We start from the raw sequence: 12070 nt of genomic DNA on the forward strand, positions 1-12070 counted from the left end.
CATTTAATTTACGAAGTCTCACCAAGTGCTAAAATATATGAAATAAAGTATGAATTATAGGGTTTTTTTTTTGTTTTCACAGAATAATCTTACTGATTGTCACATTCCCCACAGTGGGTGTAGTGTATATTATTACTGTGCGAAATCTGATGGTGGTGGAGGTAATTACTAATAGGACTGACATTGAGAATCATGGTATAGATTTGGAGGCGGAAAACCTTGAGAAAGTTTTATTTGGTTTATGTTTCCTCATTTTTTTTTTTTTGCTTCTTTTTTTTTTCTTAGTTGATACAATGACCCAATCCAATATGCCCCCCCCCTCTCTCTCCTCCTCCTCCTCCTCCAGATCCGCTCCCACCGCCTCCACGCCACCACCTCTCACACCAAACCCCGAGGATCCCGGGCTGCAAGTTAAAAGCGGAGTGGGCAGGAAAAGAGATGGCTTTCCCCCAGAACACCTTTACGTGGCTGCTGTTTATCTGCGTGTCTTTCCAAGGACGCAAGGGTGAGTTGGGAAACAACACAACAACAACAACAACAGCAGCAACAACAACAACAACAACAAATGTTTCCCCACGTTTTCACAAGTTTCGGTGCGGGTTTCACTTGGATGCTGTGCCGAATGGGCTTTGCTGTTGGAAAACGTGCAGCGTGTTGTTGTTGTTGTCGTTTCGAATTAATTGAAGTTATTATTTTTTTAAAATCTTTATTTTGAACGTTTTCTAACCGACAAACCCCCCCCCCCACCCCCCGAATTGCCGCGTATTAATGCGGCGTTATTTTTTTTTTGTTTAGTTATTACGTCATTACTAACGGTTCAACGCGTTCCGTTGATTTTCCACGATAAAAGGTTCCGCTTTGCCCCGCGTCAGAAGTTGAATTTTGTGCGTGTCGCTTTTTTTTGCTTGAGTTAGAAGCCTAATTATCCAGCTCCACGAGTCCCTCCACACGTGAATCGTGACACTCGCCGCTGACCGTCGCTTTGTTTGTCTTTGCGCGTTTGTTCATCTGTTGTTGTTGAACATAATAATAATGATAATAATAATAATAATACATCCATATGTAGATATATTATAATATATACGGATATTTCTGTTTCCGTCATTTAAATGCTGGATGAAATGACCTCCCCACGCCTCACACCTTTTTTTTGTCTGGCCGCGTCCAGCTGCGTGTGCATGTTTCGGCCAGAAACGCCGTCTGCCCATGGCAGGTATACACACCTGACGACTTTCAAACGACTTCCAAAAGGCGGCGTCGCGCTCTTTCAACTTGGCTCGCCGCAGAGTAGGACACACACTACAAGATTTAGCGCATGTGTTAAAGAGAACATTTGATTCGACACAGCCTTTTGTTGTAATTGTACATTATTTCCCCACTTACACCTGGCATTAACATGCGCTCTGTATCTAGGTTATTATCTGGATAAGGAAATATGCACGCAGGACTAGGGATGCAAATGTAAAGGAGTTTCCTGAGTCGATAGTTGTTAACCTTAACAAACAATTGTCGATTAATCGATAAAATAAAAGCTAATGACGTCGCCAGGGGGCGGCACCAGCTCTGAGATTTTGTGATTTGGCGGGAGGGGCGTTTCTCCTCATTTCATTCATCAAATTTCAAAATGGAGAAGTTCGAGGCAAGACTCGCTGAGCTGGTCATCGCATGCGCGAATATTTACGACCCGTCTTTGTGCGAGCGAAATATTTAAACTCTCCGTGCTCCCGAGTCGGAATAAGCTGGATGTTACATAGCAGATCTCAAGTCTGGCGCAGATATGGACAAGAGGCTAATAAAATGACTAAACATTACTAAAACTCTTATTCAGGTACTCCTCACTTAACGACCTACCTGTTTAACGACCGTTCGGACTTACGACCAGCTCTCTGACCAGTCTGGATGGTACGCTGCGTACAATACCATGGCGTGCGGGATCGCGCATCACCCGTTCTCAGTCTCAGTCTCGTTCCTGCAGTCGGTCAGTATTCACTACACTAGCGTTCGCAATCTCCCAAGACTGAAATAACGGTAAGGGGGCGGGTCCTCGCTTACCGACCAATTCGCTTAATGACCTGCTTGTAGGAAGGGAACCGGTTAAGTGAGGAGTACCTGTATATAATAAGACACCAAAGAATTTAGTCTAATATTTTTTTTTGGGAGTAATCACCAGAGTAACATATCGCTTGTTTGGTTTTCGTACCTCCCCCTTGCTCCAGGTTTTTTTCCCTCACCCCCATGCCGTTCAGAAAGTGGCGTTATGCCATTCCCGTTCTACCGTGTTCCATCTGAACGCAGCATCCGTTTTGAGCGACAATAAACACGTTTCCTCCTTAGCATCGACATACGCGTAGCCTTTGTCGTTCTTCCTGAAGCCTCCGTCTGCTTCTGCTATTACTACTTACTCCACTGGGCATTTTTTTCTCCACTGCCCCCTGTCGTTCCAGTGAGTACTACTACTTACTTTTTTTCTCGTGACGCCCTGCGCCCAAACGACTCACAGAGAGCGATTTGATGCAGTGGCATTCATGGGGGCTGCAACTGCTGCATAAAATGTCAGTTTTCGTTGCTGCTCTCTTATTGCAGAAAAAATATATATATTTAAAGTAGCATTGCTTCGTCAATTAACACTGCATGGATATCTTAATCTTATTGCAAGTCAGAAACGGGTCATATTGCCTAAATAATGCCCGTTTTATGCCAGCTCTCAAAATTCTGAGTCGGGTACAGCCCTGCTAATTTGCATGCTGAGATCTGATCACAATGCGGGCAGAATCAAGAACTTGAATGTTTATGCAAAGTCCTGTGATTGGATGTCATTAGCCAGATAACGTATCTGGATACAGATCGCCTTTCAATGCAAGGTGAAAATGGGTCCTACGATTGGAGAGTATGTATCATTTCTTATGTATGTTCTTTGTGAATTGCACAAACCACTGTCACGCCACGTTATCACGTCAACTTTAAAAGGCTGAGCCCTCGCTAACAAAATGGCAGCATTTTGTGTCTTCACTGTATAACCTTTCAAAGCTTTCCTTTGAGTGATGGGGGTCAAACAATAAATCTTGTAAATCTCACCAAAAGAAGGGACAGAAGATTGTTCATAGCTTTTACACAGAGAAGGATTGATGCTATGGGTGTAATACATATGTACCCTAGTACCCTGAGGCGAAAGAAACCTGGAGCTGAGTCGGGTTGGGCATTTTTGGGATCCAAACCGGCAGGATAATTAAAATTGCTCTTAAAATGCTGTTTTTGTTCTGTTTATTATTGGTGCGCTGACACCAGCAATGTTGTTTACCTGTGTCACGTGCGCTGACACCAGCATCTTGACGTCTAGCTGTGGATCAAGTCTTCGTATTGACTTGTTGAATTGAATTGTTCACTGGCTGAAGTCTAACTGAATGAATTGAGAGTGGTCGGCAACCAGTTGTTGATGGGCATCGGTGCTGCATAACTTACTTCTATCGATAATATATAGTGTTACGCTGTAGCCTATAGCCGTGTTATTCTCTGTCTTCTCTTACAATGTATTGCAGCCTAGTTATTGAGAGCTCACAGCATGTTACGTTACTGATGGGTGATCACAGGTGATCACACATCTTTGGATTCTAACATACACTGTAGGAACCTAAGACATAAAGACAAAAGATTTCCTTGTGATTTCCCTAAAGATCTCGAAATTGTGTCGGGGACTCTAAAATCTGAGCTAAGTTCTGGCATATTGATGTTTGGTGTGCACAACTGACTTCTCCGCCACACCTACTCACCCCTTCGTCCTCAGCGGCAGCGCTGAGTAGACAACACTTGCAGTAAGAACTGTGGGCACTTTTGTCATGCACCCCTGCATATTTAAAGCTGAATGCAATGATTTTTTTGTGAGCAAATGTGTGTGTGTGTGTGTAACTTTAAACCATTAGTGTTGGAACTCGCTTCTTAACCGAGCTCCAAGCACAACATTACACAAGATTGGGAGGCCTTCCAGAATGTACGATCTTTAGCGGCTGGTGTACTTAACTGGATGGTCCACCACCTGGAAATGATCATACGGCTGTGCGGGAAATTACTTACTTGCTTACGTATCATAATCATCAGGTCAAAACATAGCTATTGATACAAGGAGTTGAAAGATGGTTTCAGAAGATGGTTTCACAACACATAAACCGACAGCAGTTGAGTCTCGCATCAGGAGGGAGCGCTGAATGGTTCCCTTGTTCTGCTTTAAGCTTGACGCTCTTCGTGGCAATGACCGAGGAATTAGCAGAGATGTCAATAATTGCCCTAGTAGGCATTGTGGTCAACCCTTCAACTGTCATGTGAAGCCTCTTCATTAATCTTCACCGAACTAGCTGAAGTGCACTTGTGTTGGATATGAGCCCCTCACAGGGCCACGGCCATACCCCAAATCCCACTCCTCTACCACCTCTCTTTTTCCGCCTCAAAAAGGAACAAGACTCACTCTGGCCTAAATGTTTCTGTATTTTACCTCTTAATTCCTTGTTGTTTTTTTAATTCTCCCTGACCTTATCTTAATTGGGTTACCACGGCTAAATCCCCATCTACCCCCTTTACCTCCTTTGGGGGGTCGGGTAAAGCTGTCGGTTTTTGGATTAGACCGCTTTGACTGCCAGTAAAGACCTTGACTGCCTTAAGAGGCCTTTCAAACAGACCCTGTTCAACATGGACCTGCCTAGTAATTCACCTTGAAGACACTTAATGAAATAACATTTGTCCTGCTTTGAAGCCAACCCATCCATAAATAAAATTAATCCAGGCATAGGACTGTCTTACACATCGATTTTTTTTACCTCCTTTGGCTTTCATGGTAGTGTACAGAATATTGAGTCATATAATGTCTTGGTATTGCTCCTACGATTCAGGTTGTTTCCTTGAGGGACATAAGAGCAGAGGGGTCTGCTGCTGGCAAACTGCTGCTGCAAACAGACAAAGGGACTGTTATTTTGAAACAACCTGAATCAAATGTGATAAGACAGGTTCTACTTATGTACTTAGTCCTGGCCCGTCTCGTCTGTGTAAACTGAGCCGTCAAGCCGTCGGGGGTTTAGTACCAGGTTTATTGCCAACAACTAAACCAAACTATTATTGCAGTGGGTCTCACCTGTCACTACCAGCTGCTCAAGCTAACAAGCTAAACTACCACAGTGTATGTGTATCTGACAAGTTAAAACGATTTGGAATAAGGCACGATTAAGAATGCAGGGTGTTTTTTACAAATTTAATTTAATACAGATTACTTCTTTAACACACATGTATAGGTTTGAAGTGAAACAGAATTACTTGCAGGACTTTGAAGGAGTTTGACACCCCTGGTTTAAACAATGATGACATGAGATGACTTGCGCAGTGGAGAGTGGTCCGTATAACCCCCACAATTTTAAGTTGAGGATTAAAACATTGAGCTTCGTAATCGTCCCGGACTGTTTGATCGCTGACGAGATTGGAGAAGATCAGCGAACGAAGACACTCCGTCAGCAGTAGCCTTGGAAAATAACCTCTATCCAAGACAGGATTCTTTTTTAAATATCAGTTTTTTCTGTTCTGTCTTTCAAGGTGATTTTTCTGATGGGCGCTTGGATCATGTTTACGCTGTAGATGTAACACAGGCATTTTAGTAAGAGAAAATCAAAGCCCTTGCTTGTTTCTCTGGCAGTGGACGGGCAGACATCCAGCCCTGAACAGATAAAGGCTTTTTACCATGCATACAGAACAGATCAGCAGTCTGCAGGTCATTGATGTTCGAGTGGGATTTGATATCAAACGGCCTCCTCCGTCTGAGGCGGGCAGGTTCGGCTTACCCCCCCCTTTTTTTTTTTGGAGGGAACTTCCTCCATCTATGCTCTATCTCCCTTGGTGCCAGAGAACTGCCAAAGAAAAGCCTTCTTGAATCTTAGCTTCTTCTATTCAGGGAGCCACAGAGAAAAATCTATACAGAGAGAGAAATTTTCCTTCGAGAATAAAGCACCTCTTTTTTTTTGGAGGACTGGGAGATGGTTGTTTGGCTAAAGTCAGTCTGGGAGACGTCACACTAGCAATTACCTGTGAGAGAAACCCAGCCATGGGGGGGGGGGGGGGGGGTCTTGGAGAATTCACAGTGGCGTTGTGCCAGGGCCCTAAACTCTATTAGGGGGCGAACCACACTCTCTGGCAGAAAACCACGCCTGCAGCATCACAAAGAATTTTTTCTTTTGGCTTTGGTGTCGGTTTTGTGTGTTGGTTTGGTGTTTGGTTTCGTTCTACCGAAGTAATGGTGTGAGTGATGTTGAAGAGTGTGCCCTTTATAAGGAATAAATATCTCAAACTTTGGACCTTCAGCGGCTGAACCTTTTTATAGTCCATTAATAGTCATATAGGATTCTTTATATTCTCTGCAGTCACTTCTGTTTTCACGGTAAAGTAAATGAATACCATAAATCTTTCAGATAGTATTTCCTGTCCAGCATGGCAATTGTGCTTCTTTTCAGGTTTTATGAGGAACGAGTGCTTGTCATTTATTTCTATAAATCTATCAATTGCAAACAATGCAGTCTTAAGTGAAATTTTGCCATTCACGTCAAAATTGTCCACAGGAAAAGAAAAAACGAAAAATCTTGACCATCTGTACGGTCCCTTCGTGTTTAGGTGGTCCCATCTGTGGGACACATGGCACTCTCTTGGGCCGCGATCCAGGGCTTGGCACACATCCCGTCAACACCACGGGGTCCCGATGAGACCCAGAGCTTAATGCTGTCTCCTTCAAAATGCCCACCTCTCCAACTCTCTCCCTCTCCCTCTCCCTCTCTCTCTCTCTGTCTTGCTTTGTAAACACAGATTAGCGAGTAGCTCCACACACACACACCTGACGTTCAATCTGTTGGGAGTGGCAGATCTTGGGCCATTGATGTGCAGAGCTCACGTTACACACAGAATTGTATACCACAATGTTTTTTTTACCCTCCTCCTACGTCTCCTCTCCATCTCGATCTGACATTCCCGTCGTCTCCTATGGTTTTGTCCCCCTACACCTCCCCCATGTGCCCTCTCCATCTCTTTCCCAAAATTATTATTTTCTTTACCATTTTTTCCTCAATCGATTAAGCCCGAGGACAACCACTGTTGCCTTTTTTTTTTTATTGTAGCAGAAAAGGTTGTGTGATGTTGAACAAAGGGGGAAACCTGTGTTAGAATGTCAGATGTAAATGTTAGAAGTTGGACAGAATCGATCATTCTGACCTTGTTTTTCAACCAACCCTGTTTGTTTTTTGATTATGGTTGGTTCTGCCCTCACAAAGCTGGGTGATAGTAACTGCCTACAAGGGGATTAAGTGCTCTATCGAGTATCAGATCGTCCCTTTGTAAGGTGGAGAAGACCACCAGGGAAAAAACACGTCTTCCAGTTTTGCCAAAAACTGGAAGACATGAAATTGCACCGAAAACCTGAAATATATCATCTTAAAACACAGATGGAATCCGCAAAATAACTGAGGCAACATCCTGTTACTGTTCATTATGAGTGGGTTCTCGTCAGCCTCAGTGAGCAAAATATGAAACAAAGGGTTTATACAGTAAGAGTAAATTTGTAGTGCTTTTTTCTTGAAAAAAGCCTTGTATGTATAAGCACTGTATGACCTTTATCGTAAAATTGGTAAGTAAAACTATCCTTTATGAGACAGGTCAAACTCAAGGCCTGTGGGCCACATCCGGCGCGTGGCAAAATTCTATGAATAGTATGTAATTGTACTGAATGTGGGTGTGAATGTGTCTGACCCGCATATTATTTATGCTTTTTTAATATGGCCCCTTCTGTGATTGAGTTTGACACTCCTGCTTTAGGAGGCTGCATCAAAGCCGAGGTATCCTCAGTGTTACCAGAAGACAGTACATGCCTAAGGTGTTCTGCGCCATGTGAAATGTAACCAAAGCCCCACGTCATTAGTTTGGGATTTCAACCCAGTATCAAAAAGGGTGAACTTCTTGCAACTGATACGCCGTGTGTTTCTTCACTGAACTATTCAAACGGCCCCTGTGTCCGCTTAGCTCAGAACACCCCCTCAAACCACACCATTGTCCTGTGGAATGTCAGGTGGTCTGGTTTCCCATTTTCGCCTGGGGTTTATGTCAAACTGCCAGTCCAACTGATGACTCACTATCCCAGTATCATGTTATCGGAATTCCCTCGAAAATAAGTTCATGTCCCTTCAACATAAGCTTTTTAAAACTTTTATCAGTCTTGGCTCTGTCAGCCAAAGCAGGTGAGTGACTAAATATGAAGCTATGGAAGTGGCAATCCTGTTGAGGTACATCTCAAATGTATGCCTGTAGGTTCATTAAGTTTACGTCTCCTGATTGAACAAAAGAAGTGCGTATGGAACAGTATGGAACGAAATGCGTAATGGGGACACTTTCTCCGTGACTCTGTCCCCCATCACCCCCCCTCCATGCGTTATGCGCTGAAAATAATCTTAACGAGTCTATGAATCATGTCCTGTTCCTCCGTGCCCCAACGCCACACTGTTTCTTAGTTATATTTCGGGGAATGGGGCACAGCGATCGGGAGTCGGACGATTCACACATATAAAAAGGTATTTATGATTCCCCTTATTTATAATTTTCCATTTAAATTTTATCCCTGTGCATTTTGTAATCTTCTCTGTTTTATCCTGTTTTCCTAATGCACAATGACTGACAAAAAAAACCTAAAAAACGACTGCTCGACTTGAGGAATCTCAGTTGACTCGTCGACTTTCAGGGGACAGCCTAAGTATATACTGTATGTCCTTCATCTCGATGGAATTCCATGTCCTGACACTTCGTTTTTCAAGTAGCGTCTGTTTTTCTGCTCTGTAACAAACTTCCAATTTTATTGTGAACTCAGAAACATCTAATTCAGGTTAGACGTAGTAGGGGTATGTAAATTAAACATAAACATTCAATTTTTCAGCTCTACCACACGTATCGTCAGATTGTTGTCCTGCCAAATTTGAACTGAGATCACAGAACAAGTTGATGGATTCGCTGAACAGAATTTCTTCTCTCTCTCTATTAAAAAACACCTTTAAATCTGAAAACAAAATGCTGCTAATTCACGATGGAGTCGGCCTCGGCATGCCCTCACCTAAGTGTCGTCTTTCACCCTGATTAGAATTTTGACAATTGTCTTTGTTTTGGAAAGGTGCTATATTGATATGTCTTTACTTAGCTGCTTACACTGTGGGAGCCAGTATGTTTGACTGCCACATGACTCCTTTGAACCTCTTAAACAAATGAAATACTGAAGGTGGCATTATGTTATCACTGGCACCGCGCCAGCCACCTGTCACACCCGCCCCCCTCACAATACATTAACATGTGGAGTCTAATGATAATGAGTACCGGATAAAATGTAGAAGGTCTTTGAAGGAGTGAAGGCGGTTTTGCATGCAGGGGCCACATATTGCTATGAATATTCATACTGACCCAGGGGGCAAAAGAGAGTCTCTTGGGGAGCGCAAGCACCTCTCTAATGGTGTATGCCATCAACACCGTCTGTGTTTGGCCCATTTTATTTCTATTCCTTAATGATCGATTGAATGAAATGTGTTACTGTTAAATCTTCATGCGCATACACATTCACCTAGTTCCACTTAAAGCCTTGCAGCAGGACGCTATAGTTGCAGAGGGTCGAGTCGTGTGCTCCACGGCTACTAACGCTTCAATATGGTCTTCAGCCTCCACATTCCATCCACCTTGAGATCCGATGATGTTGTTCCAACTTAAAAAAGAATGTGATGATTTTGTCGTGTGCTGGACATGACAAAATCATCTCCTCCATATTTGTATGTTTGGGAAACTTGGTTTGGTTTGCGGTAAAAGTGAATTGCTGTATTTCTTTTACTCTTGCAGCATCCTAAGAAAGTGAAGTGTATGTCTACCTTCTATCAATAGCAGTTGGACTGTAGAGGTCACAGTGAGGACAGTGGTGTCTTCAGACCAATCCACCCTGAGTTCTCTGGTCCATGAACCCAGAAAACACCAAATCCCTGGTAGAAAACAGAATTACGGAAGCAATTCTCCATCAACTTTATCGCTGCTCCCCCGGGGCTTCGCAAATTTAAATTGGTGTTGACTTTGTGGGCTCATGAGGCAGGTATTTGTTTAGCGAGAGCATCCGTGGTTTAAGTGTGTCCCAAGGGTGTGCCACGACAAGAGGAATGGGGAGTGAGACTGACACTTGGTTGCGCTCCGTGCAGTCTTTACCCACCCATATGTTGCTACTCTGGCAACGATATCGCAATCCTCAAATCATTGTTCATTTTAACAGTGTTTTTACTGCTACTGCCTTGTGCGTTGCACTATTCCTTATTGTTTATTACTGTTTATCTGTATTATACTGTCATATTACACTGAACTTAAATTTTTAAATTGAAAGGCTGTGCAACATATACAGTAGATTAGTTCTGAAGCATATACGTATAACACATGGGGGAACTGTGGAACTTTTATTTTGAAAAGGAAAGGCTGGAGTGAAACCGCAGAGCTTATTTGATGTCTCATTCATATTAAAACGTTTTAAATGTGATTGTTGTTCTAAATGTATTCTAGTCCACGGGTTATTGCACTTTTGAAAGTGGATCATGTAACTTCTAGACACTCCCTAATATGCCATTGAAACAGCGGCTGACTTGCAGCGCTGCAGCTGTCTGTAAAGCAGCAGCTCATTCCGGGGAAGCGGGCAGCCGCTCCGAATATCTGTTAAATACCTAAATATCGAGCTAACTTGACCACGGTCTAAATGTCAAACTTACTTTATCACCGTCTGCATATGTAATTAAGAACTGTGGATCGCTACACAGAATGATAGGTTTCCAATCCTGCAATGATCTCCAAAGCATTTATCTCATTATCTTGAGAAAATGGAGGAAATAGAATATGTGAAAAAATATGGCCTTTTAGGATTAACGTAATTGTTGCAGCAGGTTCTGTTCTTTTTGCCGAAAGGGGGTGTGGTGTTCAGTCTCTGCTCTCCTCATCTCTGGCTCCCATACAAGCTTGGATGGACCGTCAGGGAGTGCCATTATTGTATTGCTTGATCTGGATTTAATAAACTTTGACAAAAGTGGTCCAGACTGAATTTTTACAGGTTGATGATGGCTCGGTGATGCGGTGTGATACATTTCAAAGAATGGATTTTTTCTTTTTTATTTGTTTGTTTTGTAACACTCAGTACACAGTCTTTTCAGTAATATGTCGGAAAGTGTCGGAAACGGCACTTTATTACACAGTGGACTGACTGAGAAGAGAAGTTGAGAGAGAATCGGAAATAATCAAGCAAGCCGCTTTTCACCTCATCCCACTTGTCGTTGGTTTGTTGGTCATAAGCTTTCCAGTGTGGATTACCCAACACAACCTCTTGGAGCGGGAGAGTCATTGTAATGAGTTTTGGAATATCTTGCGGGTTCCTGTTAAATGCCGCAGAGGAACAAACTCTGTTTCGCACCATGTTTACATAACTGTCAATTGCATGCCTAGACTCAAAGACACATTTTGTTTTTGTGGGCTGTTTCTTCTGTAAATCACTGCTTAAAAACCCCATCAGAGCGTGATTATAATCAAAGACGGGCCCGGGCAGCAGATTGAAAGGAGGACGCAGCAGGGTGATTTGGGAAACCGCACATAGACAGCTCACATACCGGTCTTGTTGGGCTTGTTGTGTGAATGCCAGACGCGTCCGAAGCTTTCCAAGATGTCGCTCTGCAATGCCAGAGCTGCATTTCAGCTGCAGTTTGTTTTTAAACTATATAACTCACATATGGAGCCAAAGTGCTGACTATTCGATGGAAACTCAAAGCATTCATGGACCAGCATTCGCTCTTAAATTATTTAGTTTGTTTTTCAGGGTTGTTTGACTTGTTTTTGACTTGACTTTAAGGGGACTTATTATGCTTTTCCTTATTTTTTGTCATATATAATGTTACAATTTCGGATGTTCATATTAGACGTGGCCAAAGTGTCAAATAATGAGGTTAACGAATGACAAAGTAATCGCTGTTAGCAACACGCTCAGATTTTGAATGCTCGGTTTCCAAAGGATTTTTCT

At 42.9% G+C, this 12070-nt stretch overlaps 1 protein-coding gene across 1 annotated transcript in view; it reads left to right on the top strand.

Moving 5' to 3' along the window:
- Positions 1–415: 415 nt before the first annotated feature.
- mcama (melanoma cell adhesion molecule a) overlaps positions 416–12070 on the top strand; it is a gene marked incomplete at its 3' end in the record, with an annotated part of 93000 nt that continues 81345 nt past the window's right edge. Inside the window, exon 1 of the mRNA XM_080014210.1 lies at positions 416–505. Within this exon, the coding sequence (XP_079870336.1) occupies positions 439–505 (67 nt within the window). The 5' untranslated portion in view covers positions 416–438. The remainder of the gene's footprint in view (positions 506–12070) is intronic.

This window comes from Zeus faber, assembly GCF_960531495.2.
Source record: "Zeus faber genome assembly, chromosome: 14".
In the NCBI taxonomy this organism is placed as follows: Eukaryota; Metazoa; Chordata; class Actinopteri; order Zeiformes; family Zeidae; genus Zeus; species Zeus faber.